Here is an 18602-nt window from a genome sequence, read left to right as displayed (position 1 = left end):
CATGAGGCAGAAAGCGGTGGATGGTATGGCGAAAGCGTGAGAAGAAAGGTGCGGTGCCGTGCAAGATGGGCTTTGCGGTGACGATTGCTACGAGATGGAACCAGAGTAGCGCATGTCATCTGTGGAGCACTGCGTGAGTGGAGCTCAAGCGCTGTGCGAGTGGAGGTCTGTCTGTGGCAGCTGCTGTGAATCGTGCCCATATGTCACCCACACTCCAGCTCTCACGATCTCCCGATTAGCAAGGCAGTCGCACCACATTTTGCTCCGTTTGCAATGCGCCGCTTGAGACAGATTGTCCGCACCAGCCTGTGTATCATGAAAGGAAAACATGTACGCAACTGTGCTCAAATTTCGCATCGGGGAGTATTGTAATCGTCAGTGAATATCCTTTCAGTATCAAAAATGGTTAATTTTTGCAGACTTTTCGGGATGCTTTCACTCGTATTTCAAACATCAAATTTTGCATGGACACTCCTCTGCATCTACGTTACCTTAAACTTGGCTTTTTACGCAGTCCAAAATTACGTTGCAGCTTGCCTTCAAAGCTGTTTTTCACCATCTTCATAGCACTGTCCATGCACTTTCAAACACCCAAATATGGTGTAAGGTTCTGTAGTGACGGTGCTTGAACCTCCTTGTGCTTTTATTGTGCCTGCATCTTTCCTTGTCCATCACCTTTCATTCATCCCTTCAGGAATGCATAATTTCCAACCATTTGTGTGCACTTCATTTTAATGTTGCACAGAGAGGAAAATGGGTCGCTCTTGTGACAGAAAATACTTTTTAGCATAGTTTGGTAAGTGCATAGTCAGTCACATTGTTCTATGTGATGTTTGATAGCTTTCACAATAACCTTCTGGAACTGTATGACTTCATTGGTGGTGTACAAGTCACGGCTTTGTGTTGTGGTTTCATGTACAGTTTGGCTTTGCTTTTATTGGCATTTTTACATCCTGTGAACTTAAAGCTTAAGTCCTTTGCTTGTGCAGGTTTGTGCCAGAATCTGCTAGCTGGTTGCTGACACGGGGCCGGAATGAGGATGCGGTCAAATATTTGCGCAAGGTGGCCTTCTTCAACAAGAGGGACATCCCTGAGAACCTGGAGCTGAAGGCAGATCGGGTGTGCTTTCCAGTTCACTAGATACATCTGTTTTCAGCTCGGCCTTCCTATAGCAACCTTACCTGTGCCAGATATGAATCATTGCAATTGGCACTCCCTGTGGCATTTCTACAATTTTGTGCACAATATATTAAAGGAAATCACAATTACATTAGTGCACTGGAATACTGTATTAATGAAATTACGTTGCATTAATGTACAATGTTAATGAAATACAATGCGTTCCTGACTGCATGCTAATACTTCATAGAAATGTGAGATTGGAAGCGTTAAGCCTTCATATGGTTGTCGGTGTGCCACGAGCAAGAAAATGTTGTCTGAGATGACAGAGAACTAGGTATGGCCATATAAAGCCAACAGAGAATGAAGCCAAGGAAAGCATTGGGGAAATTAAGTGTGGTTTACATTGTAATGTGGAAAGTTATGAAAAGGGAAATGAAATTGGATAAAAAAGATAACCTATAGTGAGTGGGAGCCGAACCCACAACCTCCACATTACGCATGCATTGCACTACCAATTGTCCTACGGCGATGGCTATCAGTTCGTCCACTAACTTAAGTATTTATGTGTACTAGATCTAGCCCTAGGAGTGTTAGCCAGCGCCACTCAGAGCGAAGGTAGGCAGATGTGGAACATTCTCTTTTGCCCGATGGTGTCATGTAACGTGTGATCTTAGGAGAGCAGGCACGTGGCTAATAAACCCTCACATGCTACCCAATGACATCAAGGTTGCCAGATTCGAGACCCTCGCAGTGAATAAATGCGAGAAGGGGAACTGAGGGGTTTGATTTGTAGTGTGATAAAATTAGGAAATTTGCAGGCATAATAAGGTGGTGTCAGCTGGCGCAAGACAGAGGTAACTGGAGATCACTGAGATAGGCCTCCATCCTGCTGGGGACATAAATAGGATTATAGACCAAGTTATCCAGCGGGTCGAATTAAGCAAGATGCAGAAAAAGAAACAACCTCAAAACACACTATTGATTGGCCCGATTCTAACACGCCCCCGAATCAAGCACGCGCCCGCTTCCTATGTGATTAAAGTAGAAAAAATACTGTAGAGATAACATTAAAGCTCCTAAGCAGAGTCGAAATCTATTGCAAACCCCACTTTCCTGCAAGAAAAATTGGCAAGGGTCTAAAATGTGTTGCGCAGTGGCGGTCGGCTTCTTAAGGTAAGCTTTGCTGCACGGTTTTAAGTCAGCTTTGCACAATACAGCTGTGTCATGTGGCAGAGCATACGAATGCCACCATAGGCGAGCATTTATTCAATTTTATTAGAAAAAGGAGGGAAAGAAAGACTCGTTTGAATGGGGAAAATACCGTGATAAGACATTGTGAGCTTCCACTGTTGCTTGAAAGTCTTCCTACGGCAGGCTGAAAATAGCCGTTTTCTATGGGAGATGACGTGTGTTCAATACATTCACTGTCCCCTAAGCTCCGCCAAGAGAGACCCTGTCATTAAAGGGTTGGCTATTTGGATTATCATAGGGGTCAGGTGCGTGCATGCTGGCTGGTCAAGTTTGAATTATACGGCGAAGGCTAATTTTAGGATCGAAATAGGGAAAGTTTGGGTCCATAGAACTGAATGGGTGCGGGCCGGGACCTTCAGTCAGGATTGAATTAACCAGAGTTGAATCAACGGAAATCTACTGTATTATTATTATTATAGTTGTCGGGGTACAATGGCGTATTAAAGCTTTCCTCTTAGGAAAGACCCATGGTTTTATTCTCTGGGTAACATATTGCTATTGTGGTGATAAGAGAGCTCAAACTTTGCTTTTGAGGAATGAACTTCTGCAGTAGTGTAAAATCAGTTCATAGTTAATTCACATTTGTAGTGTCATATAGTGTAAGAGTAACAATATTGTCAATCCAAGTGCACGGAGGTTCAGATAGCAGTTCTAGCATGAGCTACAACAAGGTTTGAGATCGAGCTAGCTGGTGTTCCATGTTACTGTGAATTACAGGGTACACCAGGACGTGGACAGGAAATGACTTCGTTGTTTCCTGTCCTTGTCTTGGTGTGCACTGTGAGAGAGAGAGAATGATAAATTAAAGGCAGGGAGGTTAACTAGGAGTGAGCACGGTTGGCTACCCTACACTGGGGGAAGGGAAAAGGGGAGGGAAATATTAAGAGAAGAAGAGAAAGTCCACTGTAGATATCACTGATGTGGCAAAAGTTTTCTGCTCTATATGACTGACGGTCACTCAGTCCGGATCACAGATGGTCACTCAATCCAGTAGCTTTGAAAAATCGCAGCAACACTCTTGTGATCTTTTGTAACTGCGATATGTGATGCCATGGTCTCAAGATTTCGTTCAAGGTTAACAGTTTTCTATCTAACTGATTTAGAGCTGTGTAGAGGTCATGTCTTTCATTTTAGAAAGTTTGGCAGTAGCACAGTAGATGTTCTATAGTGTCCTCGACACTGCAGGCATTGCACATGGCGCTATCATCCATTCCAATCAAACAAATATTTGCATTGGTGAATGCAACGCCCGAGCGTAAACAGCACAGCATTGTTTCCTCACTTTGGGGAGGCCCCGATTATCTACCGATAATATTGTAATACTACCCCCCGGCGTCAAAAGCGCCGTCACGGTGCTTTTAAATATCCAAGGCACGTGGAGAGTTGTAGGGCTTGAGTCGGGTGACGTGGACAATGTCACTGGTTGTCACACCGGAGGACGTAGTGGGCGTGGCTAGAACAATTTCATAGGTGACATCGGTCACTTGGCGGAGCACGCGATATGGGCCGGTATAACAGGAAATCAGTTTCTCACAAAGGCCAACTTTACGCGATGGTGACCAAAGCAACACGAGGTTGCCGGGCGCAAAATCGACATCACGGTGACGGAGGTCGTAGCGTCGCTTCTGTTTGTCTTGAGAGACTTGTAGACGAATGCGCGCAAGTTGACGAGCATGGTCAGCACAGGCGATTGCATCACGGGCATAAGCGCTAGTTGAAGCTGTGGTGGACGGAAGCACGGTGTCTAGTAGTAGCGTCGGTTTGCGGCCATACAAGAGGTAAAACGGGGAAAAGCCTGCAGTTTCGAGACGGGAAGAGTTGTATGCAAAGGTAATGTAGAGTAGAGCCAGGTCCCAGTCACGGTGGTCGTCTGATACGTATTTGGATAGCATGTCTGTAAGGGTGCAGTTCAAACGCTCAGTGAGGCCGTTCGTTTGAGGGTGTTAGGAGGTAGTAAATTTATGCTGAATGGAGCAGGCCCGCATGATGTCGTCAATGGCTTTCGCCAAAAACGTACGGCCACGGTCTGTTAACAATTGACGCGGAGCACCATGCATCAAAATGATATCATGTAGAAGGAAGTCCACAACGTCATTTGCGCAACTGGTCGGAAGAGCGCGAGTTACGGCGTAGCGGGTCGCGTAGTCAGCCGCGACTGCAACCCACTTGTTTCCTGATGTAAATTCTGGAAATGGACTGAGAAGGTCTAAGCCAACATGATGGAAGGGCTCGGCAGGGATGTCGAGCGGCTGCAGGCAACCAGCGGGGAGCTGGGAAGGCTTCTTGCGTTGTTGGCAAAGTTCACAAGTGGCAACGTAACGTCGTACGGAACAAGCAAGGCCCGGCCAGAAAAAACGGCGACGTACACGGTCATAGGTTCGAGATACGCCGAGGTGTCCTGCCGTTGGTGCGTCGTGGAGCTCTTCTAGAACGGTTGAGCGGAGGTGCTTAGGTACTACAAGTCGGAACTCAGAGCTGTCTGGATGAAGGTTACGACGGTACAGAGTACCGTCGCGGAGGACGAAGAGGCGTAGAGTGGCGTCGGCTGGAGAGTCGATGAGTCCTCTGATGTTGGCGTCACGACGTTGCTCGTCGGCGAAAAGAAGCAGCTGGGACACAGAGAATACATAAGCAGCACTGGTAATATTGGAGGAGTCAGGGTCGTCAACAGGGTAACGCAACAGGCTGTCAGCGTCTTGGTGCAGGCGGCCAGACTTGTAGACCACAGAATACGAAAATTCTTGTAGTCTCAAAGCCCATCAACCAAGCCGGCCTGTAGGATCTTTTAGGGATGAGAGCCAGCAGAGAGCATGAGGGTCAGTGACTACGGAAAAAGGGCGACCGTAGAGGTAAAGACGGAACTTCGCAACCGCCCAGACTACAGCAAGGCATTCTCGTTCCGTAATGGAATAGTTGCGCTCCGATGGTGTGAGGAGGTGGCTTGCATAAGCAATAACGCGATCCTGGCCACGCTGACGCTGGGCTAAGACGGCACCTACGCCATGACCGCTGGCATCTGTATGCAATTCTGTAGGGGCATCAGGGTCGAAGTGGGCGAGAATGGGTGGTGAGGAGAGAAGAGTGACGAGACGAGAGAAGGCGGCGGCTTCTGCAGTACCCCACGAGAATTGTACGCCTTTCTTCAAAAGATTAGTGAGGGGTCTAGCAATTGCCGCAAAATCATGAACAAAACGACGAAAGTACGAGCATAGCCCGACAAAACTTCGAACGCCTGCGGCTGTCTTCGGAACCGGAAAGTCTCGGACAGCGTGAGTTTTGTCGGGATCAGGCTGTACCCCGGAAGCATCAACGAGGTGGCCCAGAACAGTAATTTGGCGATGGCCGAAACGACATTTCGACGAGTTAAGTTGCAGCTTCGCCTTTTGAAATACATCAAGTATAGCTGTTAGACGCTCAAGGTGAGTGTCGAACGTGGGCGAGAAGACGATGACGTCGTCGAGGTAGCAGAGACATGTGGACCATTTGAAACCACGGAGCAAGGAGTCCATCATACGCTCAAAGGTGGCAGGGGCGTTGCATAATCCAAACGGCATTACTTTAAATTGGTATAGGCCATCAGGTGTGATGAACGCGGTTTTTTCTCTGTCCATATCGTCAACAGCAATCTGCCAGTATCCAGAACGAAGATCGATAAAAGAGAAATAGGTAGAACCGTGGAGGCAGTCAAGGGCGTCGTCTATACATGGGAGCGGGTAGACGTCCTTCTTAGTAATGTTGTTCGGATGGCGGTAGTCTACACAGAAGCGCCACGTGCCATCCTTCTTCTTAAACAACACTACAGGGGACGCCCAGGGACTCGAAGAAGGCTCAATGATATTTTTGTCTAGCATTTTGTTGACTTCGCTTTGAATTACTTGGCGTTCCAATGCAGAAACTCGATACGGTCGTCGGTGAATAGGAGTAGTATCGCCAGTAAGGATCCGATGCTTGACCGCGAGCGTCTGGCCTAAAGGGCGATCGTCGAAGTCGAAAATATCTCCGTAGGACAATAATACTTGGTAAAGGTCTTCAGCCTGTGCAGAAGACAGGTCCATCGCAACCATTTTCTGTATCTTGGGATCGGCGGCCGAGGCTGGCACGATGGGCATGCTAAGCTCTGTTAAGAATGGCGAGCTGCAAGGAAAAATTGCCACCCAATTACGACTGGGGGACAAGGCGCGCATCGCCCACTCTCCGTCGCTGCAGCAAGACTGCGTTCGAAGAAGCGGGCTTTGTGCTGAAAACCGCCCCCATCCACGAGCCCCATCTCCGTTGTGACGAAACGGGTTCGACTGACGAACTATTGTACCCGAGGTCCCCGGCGTGAACCTGATTTCGCTACGCATGAGCAAGCCGCGGCGGGACAACGAGCTACTCAGGATGTCTCCGAGCTTCCCGGAACGACTCGCCTCTGTCGTCGGCTTCAGTCCTTCGCACCTGTGTGTTTGCGTGTGTGTGTGCGACACTTTGTCGCAGGAGGCGGCTAGTTTTGCGATGACGAAACGAACATTCGCTGCCTTGTATCGCCGAAGGACCGAGCGTTTAAAAACGGCTGTTGGGCGGAGGCTCGACACACTTCTCTCGTGCAGTCAGGTTGGACTGACACACTTTCTGTTGAGCAGTCATGTTGGACTGACACTCTTTTTCTTAAGCAGTCATATTAGACTGAGTTAATTTCTGTAAATAAACCCATTTTCCTCGTTCTCGATGAGAAGCAGTTCTTCCCTTCATCAACGTCCTCAGCGGGTTTAAGTTGGACGACGGCATGGGCCAGCTACCTTCGAATTCATGCCGGACTCCAATCTTGGCAACGGATCTCGAGCGATGGGATTGAGCCCCCAATCCTGACAACTGGCTGACAGCGGTGAGATGGACTTTGCGACATGGTGCTGTATCTGCGGTGAGTGCTTGATTCTTGCTTTGACTCTCTAGGCTTCATTTTGTGGTTATTCTGTTTAGAACTGTAGGGAAGCTAGATTGTTGTGTGTTAGCTAGGTTGTGTTTTCCTAGCTAGATTTAGAGAGCAGAATCAAGGCAGTAAAGCAGCAGTCATGGGGTTAAGGACACTGCTGAGAGACGAGTTGTTGATTGTTGGTGAGGAACTGGGCCTAGATGTACGCAAGGAAATGCTAAGATCAGAATTATTGCATATCATTTCCGAACAGGCCAGTGAGGAAGATATTGAAATGGGATTGGAACTTCTCAAAAAGAGAGAGAAACGGGAAAGAGAAAGAGCAGAACGGGAAAGAGAAAGAGAAAGAGAAGAACGGGAAAGAGAAGAACGGAACAGGGAGAGAGAGGAACGCGATAAAGATCGCGAGTTAACAAAAATGCAACTTGAACTTGAAAGCAAACGTTTGGAGTTGTCTCAAGGAAGTGAAGGCGCTCTGGGACGATCAACTGAGGCAGAATCGTACCGCATGGACAGGCTATTAAAGCCATTTGAGGTCGGGACCGACATAGGCTTGTTCCTAAGCAATATTGAAAGGACTTGCGAAAAGATGAACTTCGGCCCGAATACATGGCCACAGCGGTTGCTGTCTATGTTGCCGTGTGAGGCGGCGGAAGTAATCGCCAGACTGAGTGCACAGGATGCATATGATTATGCAAAAGTTAAGGCTAGTCTCCTGAAGAAATACCGCCTTTCAGCCAAAGCTTTTCGGCAAAGGTTTAGGAGCACAGGCAAGAAAGATAGCGAGGGATATCCGGAGTTTGCATATAGCTTAAAGGCCAACCTAGTCGAGTGGCTTAAAAGCGCGGAAGCGTACGACAGCAGAGACATGATCATTGAATGCATGTGTCTAGAACAGTTTTACAAAACCATCCCCCAAGCTGTGAAACTGTGGGTGCTAGACAGAGGTAATGTAAACACTGTGGAAAGGGCGGCTGAATTAGCCGAAGAGTACGCAACCCGTAGAAAGTTGAACGCCGAGGAGGGAAACTGGGACGGTCGAAATGGACCGCGGAAACCATTTCCGTTCAAAAAGGGTGCGCAGACTAGACGATCGGAGCCTGTAGACATGGCGGAAAAGCCCGCAGAAAAGAGCGAGGAGAAACTTAACGGAGAAACCGCACAAAAAGAACAGAAAAGAAAATTCGAATCTTTTAGACCAATGCGCTGTTACAAATGCCACAAACTGGGACATATAGCTGTAAACTGCGAGAAGTCTAGCGTAGTTTTCTCCTACGTGGAGGAAAAGGATGAGAATATGGAACTTTTAAGTCCATATCTTCACGACCTGCAAGTTAATGGAAAACCATGCCGAGTGCTAAGAGACAGTGCCGCCACGATGGACATTGTCCATCCGTCTTACGTGGCGGTAGATGACTTCACCGGAGAAGTAGCATGGATAAAACAGGTTGTAGAAGAACACAGCGTGTGTCTGCCCATGGCCAAAGTCAAAATCAATGGACCATTCGGGGAGCTAGAGACTGAGGCTGCAGTTTCCAAATCTTTGTCACTGCAGTATCCTTACATCTTTTCGAATCGTTCGAATCGGTTACTGTGTGACAAAGGGCTCAAACTGGGAGAGGGCATAGTACAGGCATTGACCCGAGGCCAAGCTCGTAAGATCGCGGCGCTTTCGGTGGAAAATGCACACGCTCCTCCAGCGGAAGCAGAAAAGGGGATAACTTCAATACCCGAATCCGAGCTAGGCCCGAGGGACAAAAGAACAGTCGAGGAGAGCCTGCCTGCTGACCAGCTCAACGAGAGCGTAGCACTTGAGTGTCAGAGTTCTAGCCTGCAGGAAGGGCAAGCTGACGCACTCACAAGCGAGACAGGGTCGTTATTATCACCGGCCTCAAAGAGCTTTGATCAGCTCTTACGTGTGGATAAAGAGTCACTGGCAGCTGAGCAAAAGAATGATGAGAGCTTAGCTAAATTACATGACACAGCTAAAGAAGGCATTGCTAAGCGCAACGTGACGATACATGAGAGAGGAGGTTTGTTGTATCGGCACTACAGAGATCGAAAGGGTAGGATTTTAGATCAGTTAGTCGTACCTACTAAGTATAGGGAGGACCTTTTGAGTCTCTGTCATGGAAATGGGTGGTCCGGCCACCTAGGCATAAACAAATCAAAGGAAAGATTGCTTATGGAATACTACTGGCCTGGCTGTTTCAAAGACGTAGAAAACTTTGTAAGATCATGCGACGCCTGCCAGCGTTCGGGTAAACCAGGAGAGACATGGAAAGCTCCACTGAAGGTAGTGCCCTTAATAACAGAGCCGTTCAGGCGACTTGTAATAGACACAGTAGGGCCTCTTCCAAAAACAAAATCAGGCTACAGGTACTTGTTTACCATGCTGTGTCCGGCTACCAAGTTTCCAGAAGCAATCCCTTTGAGAGAGCTCAGTTCCACTGAAGTAGTAGACGCGCTTTTAACAGTGTTTGCACGAGTTGGGTTTCCAGCCGAAATTCAGGCAGATCAAGGGTCAGCATTCACGAGCGCACTGACTTCCACATTCTTGCAAAAGTGCGGGGTAAAGTTAATACACAGTTCTGTCTATCACCCTCAGTCAAACAGTGTAGAGAGGTGGCATTCAGTGCTTAAGCGAGTTTTGCGTGCGCTCTGTTACGAGCATAAGGAGGACTGGGAGAACTGTCTGCCGGCAACTTTGTTTGCTTTGCGAACGGTTCCACATGAAGCGACAGGGTTCTCACCAGCAGAACTGGTGAATGGGAGGACACTCCGTTCTCCACTGAGAATGTTAAGAGAGATGTGGGAGGAAAAAGGTGAGAGTCCAACAGTGGTTGAATACGTGCTAAATTTACTGGAACGGCTAAGCGCAACCCAAGAACTAGTCGGAAAGAACATGGGAGTAGCTCAAAAGAACGCCAAATTCTATTACGACAAGAATGCGAGGCTTCGTACGTTTAACGCCGGAGACCACGTAATGATCCTCAAACCTTCAAGAAAGAACAAGCTTGAAGTTCACTGGGACGGGCCCGTTAAAGTGTTGCACAAACTGTCAGACACTAACTATGCTTTGAGAATGCCCGGTCGCAGGAAGGAAGTGAGGATATATCACTGTAATTTGATGAAGCCGTATGTAGAGCGGAGCGGAGTCGTTAACTATACCATCAAAGAGCCGGATGGCATTAGTACCAAGTTTAAGGAGTATAGGGCGACCTCCAACTCTGAAATCGGCCTAGAAGAAGTAGTCGAGCACTCGGTAAGCTCGCACGCTCTAAGACCCGAGCAGCTAGATGAGCTAAAAGAGGTGTTAGGGGAATATCTCGACAGATTCAGCGATCGGCCGGGTAGAACCGAACTGATAACGCATGGAATTGAGCTGACATCAACCGAACCAGTAAGATCAAAGCCTTACAGGGTGTCTCCAAGACAGAGAGAGATTATGGAGGCAGAGATACAGCGCATGCTAGAGTTGGGAGTTATTGAGCCCGCTGAGAGTGACTACACGTCACCGCTAATACTGGTAGAAACCCCTAACAAGGACCCTCGTCCGTGTGTTGACTACAGAAAGTTAAATGCCATCACTAGGGATCAGCTGTACCCGATACCCAACATTGAGGAACGAATTGAAAGAGTTAGCGCTGCTAAATACATTTCAACTATAGATCTCGTGCGGGGGTACTGGCAAGTTCCCCTTTCAGAAAGTGCCAGCCGCTATGCCGCATTCATCTCGCCTGTAGGCACTTTTCGCCCTCTCGCACGCAGCTTCGGGCTGAAGAACGCGCCGTTTAGCTTCTCTCAGTTAATGGATATTGTCCTAAAAGACTTGCAGGCGTTCGCCTTGCCCTATCTTGATGATGTGGCAATTTTTTCGGACAGCTGGGAACAACACGTATCGCACCTCAAACAGGTGTTCTCACGGTTGAGGGAAGCCGGCTTGACGATGAAAGCGGAAAAGTGTAGGTTTGGTTGTTCGCAGGTTACTTATCTGGGCCATGTTGTCGGTCAGGGCATGAGACGGCCGGCGGAGCTGAAAATAGCTACGATTGGAGGATTTTCTCAGCCGCACACGAAAACGGACCTTCGTTCATTTTTGGGACTTGTGGGGTACTATCAACGGTACATTCCGAATTACTCGCAAATGGCAAGTCCATTAACAGACGCCCTCCAAAAGGGAGCACTGAGTAATGTACACTGGGATAAGGACAAAGAGAACGCTTTCCAAAGTTTGAAAACGCTATTGGTTTCTCGCCCTGTGCTTCGCGCGCCAGACTACACAAAGGAATTCATAGTTCAATGCGACGCAAGCGACAGAGGTATGGGCGTGGTACTTAGTCAGGTCGGCGACGATAACGAGGAGCATCCTATCCTCTATGCCAGCCGTAAACTAAATGTAAGAGAGGAAGCCTACAGCGCTTCAGAGAAGTAATGTGCTTGTTTAGTTTGGGCCGCACAGAAGCTGTCGTGTTACTTGTACGGAGCGAAGTTCATCTTCGAGACCGACCACTGTCCTCTGACGTGGCTCAATCAAATGTCACACAAAAATGGCCGCTTGCTCCGATGGAGCCTCACTCTCCAAGAGTACAACTTCTCCGTTAGATATAAGAAGGGAAAGTTGCATAGCAATGCGGATGGTTTGAGCAGGCTAATTTGAATTCTGCGTTTGAGGGTCCCGCCTAAATTTTAGGATTACTAGTGCTAATTTTATTAAGCGAAGAAGATCCTCTCTCATTTAGCAGGATTCCCTCCATGATTGCTGAATTCGTCAGCAGGAATTTGCTTCAGAAATTGACATAGCAAAGTGCAGCATCTTTTGTTTCTGCACTTCTGTTGTTTTGTTTTTTTTGAAGCCTAGCGAGTCTAAAGTGAGAGCCAATGCACGTCATCTCGGCGCATAGCCGTGTTGTGGGGTTCATTTTGCAGTTGTCTGTCCTTGTTGGATGTTTTGGGGCGGTGACATCAATACACAAGTGGTCGCTGCGAGCCAAGACATCAATCCCCCCCTGACCACCTGCCGTTCTCTTCCTGCCTAGCGGTTGTCAGCGCTAGACAGTCGAGATTTTTCGGGCCATGGAGGCGCTGTTAAGAATGGCGAGCTGCAAGGAAAAATTGCCACCCAATTACGACTGGGGGACAAGGCGCGCATCCCCCACTCTCCGTCGCTGCAGCAAGACTGCGTTCGAAGAAGCGGGCTTTGTGCTGAAAACCGCCCCCATCCACGAGCCCCATCTCCGTTGTGACGAAACGGGTTCGACTGACGAACTATTGTACCCGAGGTCCCCGGCGCGAACCTGATTTCGCTACGCATGAGCAAGCCACGGCGGGACAACGTGCTACTCAGGATGTCTCCGAGCTTCCCGGAACGACTCGCCTCTGTCGTCGGCTTCAGTCCTTCGCACCTGTGTGTTTGCGTGTGTGTGTGCGACACCTTGTCGCAGGAGGCGGCTAGTTTTGCGATGACGAAACGAACATTCGCTGCCTTGTATCGCCGAAGGACCGAGCGTTTAAAAACGGCTGTTGGGCGGAGGCTCGACACACTTCTCTCGTGCAGTCAGGTTGGACTGACACACTTTCTGTTGAGCAGTCATGTTGGACTGACACTCTTTTTCTTAAGCAGTCATGTTAGACTGATTTAATTTCTGTAAATAAACCCATTTTCCTCGTTCTCGATGAGAAGCAGTTCTTCCCTTCATCAACGTCCTCAGCGGGTTTAAGTTGGACGACGGCATGGGCCAGCTACCTTCGAATTCATGCCGGACTCCAATCTTGGCAACGGATCTCGAGCGATGGGATTGAGCCCCCAATCCTGACAGCTCGCAAAAAGCATCGGTTGATAACGATGCCACGTGATTGTCGCCGAGACAATCAACGTTGGCAAGGCAAATACGTTGCGGTAGAATTTGCTTTGCCAATTCAAAGTTAAAGATAGGTTTGCGAGTGCGGTTCGCAGTAATAGTAAGTATACTGTGAGGCGTGGTAACGTCATACTGTAGTGGAATGTCGGGCAGAGGAGTGACGAGGTACTCGCCATGAGGGACTGGCGGGGAACACAAGAGATCAGTATAGGCTATTGATTTTGGTGGCAGGCGAATAAAGCCGGTGGGGCGTAGGCGGCACTGGGGTGCGTCAGAAGGTTCTGCGAGAATCGGCAATTCAAGGCGAAGGGTACTGGCAGAGCAGTCAATAAGGGCAGAATGCGCGGAGAGAAAGTCGAGGCCGAGAATTAGGTCGTGGGGGCGATGAGCAATCATGATGAAGAGGACAAGGGTGTGGCGGCCGGCAATGCTGACTCGTGCCATACACATGCCGATAATAAGCACAGTACCGCCATCCGCAACGTGGACGACGCGTGCCGACGCTGGGGTGAGGAGCTTTTTGAGTCCTCGTCGGAAGGCAGCACTCATAATAGAAAGATGTGCGCCTGTATTGATGAGTGCAGTGACAGGATAGCCGTCAACGTCAAGAAAGTTTTGGTTCGTTGGTAACGTGAGCAGAGGATTTGAGGGCAAGGTCGACAACGCAGCTTCACCTCCAGAAGCTGCAGTGCCTAGTTTTCCGGATGGGTCTGGGAGGCGATAGGCGGTGAAGAAAAGCGGCGGGGTTGGGGCGAACGAGACTGACGGCGTTGAGGTGAGGGCGAGCAGCTGTAGCGAAGGTTCGGAGCAGGGGCATCAGCAACAGTGGGTTCATGGTGGGTGGCATAGGGAACAGAAGGTCCAAAAGTGCGGGAATAAGTGGCGGCGTATGTCCGAGGAGGTGGAGTGACGAGCGACGTGGCCGATGTGACAGCAGTGGAAGCAGATCGGCCTGTCATCAGGGATACACCATTCAGACAGTTGCGGCGAGATATGGCAGAAAAGGACTGTCGGGGACGATGAGGGCCGGTAGAGAACTGGGGAACGTTGGGTTGAGATGTTGTACACACGGAGTTCAGACCCATGTTCTCAAATTCCTGCCTGACTACGGCCTGAATCATCGCAATCGTGGTTGCTGGCGGATCGGGAGGCGTCGCGACGCTAGCTGGTGGACAGGCGGCCTCGAGCTCGCGGCAAACAATACGGGTGACGTCGTCACAGGTGGTAGTCTGACGTGGTCGACCCTCACATGTCGACGTAGCAGCAGTGTTGGGTAGCCGCGTGATGTGGTGTGTGATACGGCGGCTCTTAGCCTGTTCAAGGTGACGGCATTCTTTAATGATGGCGTCGATTGTCGAGACGTTGTCGAAAACAAGCAAATTGAAAGCGTCGTCGGCGATGCCTTTTAGGACATGTGACACTTTATCAGCTTCAGACATAGCGTCGTCAGCTTTTCGGCATAGAGCCAAGACATCGAGGATGTATGAAACGTACGGCTTTGTATATGTCTGAACACGAGATGCAAGAGCCTTTCTCGCGGCAACCTTGCGGCCAATGGGGTCGCCGAACAGTTCCCTGACCTTTTCTTTGAAATTGTCCCAACTGGTTATCTCGTTGTCATGCGTCTGGTGCCACACGCATGGGGTGCCGTCGAGATAAAAGATGATATTGGCGAGCATGATCGTTGGGTCCCACCTGTTATTAGCGCTGGCATGTTCATATAGCTTGATCCATTCATCAACGTCCTGTCCCTCCAGGCCAGAGAACACACCAGGGTCGTGATGTTGGGCAATCGTGACGACGGGAGCAGTCGGACAAGCCGAAGCCGTTGCAGAGGTGGTCTCGTCACCGGGAGGCATGGTGACAAGCTCGATGTACTGACCACTCCGGAGTTCCGTGGCGAGGACGGGGATCGCTCACCTCCACCAGAGTGTTACGTGTAGAAAGATAGAGACGGAAGTGGCTATTTACAAGCTATTTACACTAGACTGGAGCCAGAGCGCCAGGCCGACATTTTCTCGCGCCAAGGGCACAGACCCACTTCGTCGTCGTTCTTGCGGCGGCTCGTCTCTCGGGTATCTACCGATAATATCTTAATAATTTCTTCCTTCTTGGGCTATGTTGGGAAGTGTAGTTATTATATGTTGCTTGATGATCAAAGCCTGGTTTCCCATGTAGTTTTAGCAAGAATTGAGAAAAGTGGTTGCAAGCTTGGGTATTTTTTCTTTTTTCATTGTGAAGTTGCTGTGCACTAACTTCATATTCAGATTGTTTCTGTTACACATTTCAGGGGGCCAAAGAAGATGCCAAGAGGGTGACGTTTCTGGACTTGTTCCGCACACCCAGGATTCGCAAGCATTCACTGCTGATGCTGTGTGCATGGTAATTTTCCGAGTTGACTATGTATTGCACTATGACATTCAGAATGCTCGAAAAGATGTGCTGCGGTCTTTGGCTGTTGGAAATCGCACTGGAAAGTTTTTTGCAGTTTGGTTACGTTAACAGGCTTCAGTTAACATGCATTGGTAGTTCAGTTATTTCTTAACACTGTTCCTTTACCAATTTTCTGTTTCTTTATTACTTTTCTTTACAGGGCATGTTACTTTTGGGACGTACTACAGTCAGTCCCAGATACATCTAACTCAAAGGGGAGCGCAAGATAGTCTGATATATTGATAATTTGAAATATAATGTATCCCTATCTGAAGCTTATCTGAGATCTCCGCATAGCTTGGACAGTTTCCACAGATCATGAAAATTGGGAACTTACTGGCTGTGTCAGACGCTAAGGCTGTGTTGAACGCACGAAAGTTGACTTATTTTTCCCTCATGAAAGTTGCAAGTCGCTCGCACTGGGGAATAGTCTTTGGTATACTGATCATAATGATAACCCTAAATGCTATAAAGAGAAAATGAGACATCCACCGAAATGTAGCTAAGTGCTATAAAGGAAACCCATACAGGTTCCTCGAAGGAAAAGCATTGCAGTTGAAGAAAAATTCCTCCTGGTCCAGAACCAGGACGAATTTTTCTTCAGCTGTGAAGCTGTTCTTTCGAGGAACTTGTATGGGTTTTCTTTGTAGCACTTAGCTACGTTAGGGTGGATGTCTCATTTTCTCTTTATAATTTACTTCTCTCCACCTTGTGGGCTTCCGTAGAACTATTACGTCATAACCATAAATGCCTGCATTGCCCAGACGTGAGACTGTAGTGTGCCTTCTGCACATCAGAATGCTTGTTGTGCGTTTTTATTCAAGATAAGGTAGAAATGGATGCACTGTGGAAGCAAACTAGCCTGTATGAATAAGTACCATGCCCCCATCAGTGTACTTGTACTGCAAATTGCGCTTGAACGTGCCTCGCTGTGTGTACATTACAATATGACAATACAGCATTTTAATGGCCGATCTTAGTAAGCGGGCGATGAGCCAGGTGGATTGTTATGGTGAGTTTCAGAACTGATTGGAATCCATTGTTGCTTTTCGACCATCCCGAAAATTCCATGTGTCTCTTCTTGCTTGCCACTCAGTACCCTTACGCCTCGCGGCTGATACGTCCCTCCGTTCTCAGCCATTCCCCTCCGGCACCTGCGTCAGTGACTGCCAACACTACACACATGCTGTTAGTTTCGAAAGTGCTATTCAGCTTGCAGAACGTTCGAGTCCATTCCCACTCGTGTAACCGTGTGAGTATGAATAAGACGCGTTCAGTGCAGACCCGCAGATTGCACAGCAATGAGTATTTCACACCACTGTCACAATGGTATTTCCACAAAGTGCGTATGTGCCATGCTGTGGTTTTGTTAAATTCAAACTGTTATGTAAAAACTTGTCCAAGTGAAGGTTGGGGTTGGATTCATTTTGGCCGCTCACAGAATTCTGAAATGCTGTTGGCGGTAAGCCCTTGTGTACAAGACTAACCCGGCGGCGCGCAGCATCTCCGCTTTGGCATCCCATGCACGGCACCACTTAGTGAAAAAGTTGAGTGTCATCCATGCTTTCTTGTGGAATGCATATTGAACCATGAGACCTTTTGTGTTCTTGAAACGGAGTAGTGATCTGCTCTTACCAGTAACAAACGGCCAAAGTTTGCATGAACGAGATGAAAGGGGTTAACCGAGGGCCCCGATTTTTATTATTCATATCATAAGAAGCCAACAAACATTGGCACCAAGGGCAACATAGGGGAAACTACTTGTACTTACTAAATGAATTAAAGAAATTATAAATAAATGGAAATGAAAGTAGATGAAGAAACAACTTGCCGCAGGTGAACGATCCCACGTCTTCATATTATGTGTGTGATGCTCTACCAATTGAGCTACCATGGTGCCGTTTCCCTATCCACTTTCTTGGATCTTTATGTTTCCTGCTAGAACCCTGGAAGTGCTAGGCAGTGCTACCACTCACAAACCTTGGCGGCAAATGTGGAACATCCTTTCTGCCGCAGGCGTCATGAGTACGTGATCTTTTTGGGTGAAGGCAACTGGTCAATATATTGATGTCAATGTTTGTTCGCTTCTTACGACATAGTTTGCATGAGTCATCCATATGTACAGTGAGCAAAACTAAAACACTCACCTTGCTAATTTTTCCTCCATGACATGTACTGCCCTTCAGATTCATTCTCTTGTTTGACAGCACATGCCAGAACAGTGCCATTTTATCGGCTGTGGCAATGAAAGGGAGCTCGATGTATGCTTAGTGCATCACTAGACCTTTGAATGGGGTTGTAAAGATTTCACAACTGTTCAATATTCACAATAATTCCATATACTGTTTGAGTATGATATATCGGGGATCAACTGTATATGTTTTGAGCTGTCGCTGTTATAGAGCCCCAGTTCACACTCAACATTTTTCGTAGACAAATACAGCGTATGACATATACTTTATTTTAGTAGTTTCTTGCAGCACTCCTTAACCAATGGATAGGCCGAATACCCACCAAGATATGTTCATCCGTGCTGTGTCAACTACTAACTGTCTGCTTGCCATCCTGTTGATGCATGTTCCACAGTTAGTTAATTGACGCAATAAATGTTTTGACATTGTAACCGTGAGCTCCGTTTATGTGAACACGACAGCAGGGCTTCAGTTCAACTGTACACTTTCTCAGCCGTTCCTTGCAGCCTCTTTAAATGTTAGAAAGAGCGAAAGTCTTTATAAATGTTCTCCCACATCTTATTGTCTACTTGGTGTCTATTTGGTGTTTTCTCGCCGCCGTCATCACGCACCTTACTAGAGCGGAGTAGTAAATTTATGATGCACTGAACAATTCGGCCTTTATAGCATTCCACATAGTCAATGCATCACCAGTGCCAATGCTGTGGCACCATCTCTTAACTAGAAATCAAACCATTTTTACAGCTCGGCAAAGCCTTGTAGTCCTAGCAGAATAAAAATAACTGACCTCCATAATAATGGCAGAACATACCTAATGATTTGCCCTCGGTG

The 18602-nt window shown here is 48.0% G+C and overlaps 1 protein-coding gene across 1 annotated transcript in view; it reads left to right on the top strand.

The window, feature by feature from the left end:
• LOC126540034 (carcinine transporter-like) overlaps window positions 1–18602 on the top strand; it is a 49502-nt gene that overhangs the window by 16102 nt on the left and 14798 nt on the right. The window contains exons 6-7 of the mRNA XM_050186834.2: window positions 990–1119; window positions 15437–15528. Of these exons, the coding sequence (XP_050042791.1) occupies window positions 990–1119; window positions 15437–15528 (222 nt within the window). The remainder of the gene's footprint in view (window positions 1–989; window positions 1120–15436; window positions 15529–18602) is intronic.

This window comes from Dermacentor andersoni, chromosome 2 (genome assembly GCF_023375885.2).
Source record: "Dermacentor andersoni chromosome 2, qqDerAnde1_hic_scaffold, whole genome shotgun sequence".
Classification (NCBI taxonomy): domain Eukaryota; kingdom Metazoa; phylum Arthropoda; class Arachnida; order Ixodida; family Ixodidae; genus Dermacentor; species Dermacentor andersoni.
Note: the sequence above shows the minus strand (reverse complement) of the source record. Positions and strands in the feature narration are given on the sequence as shown.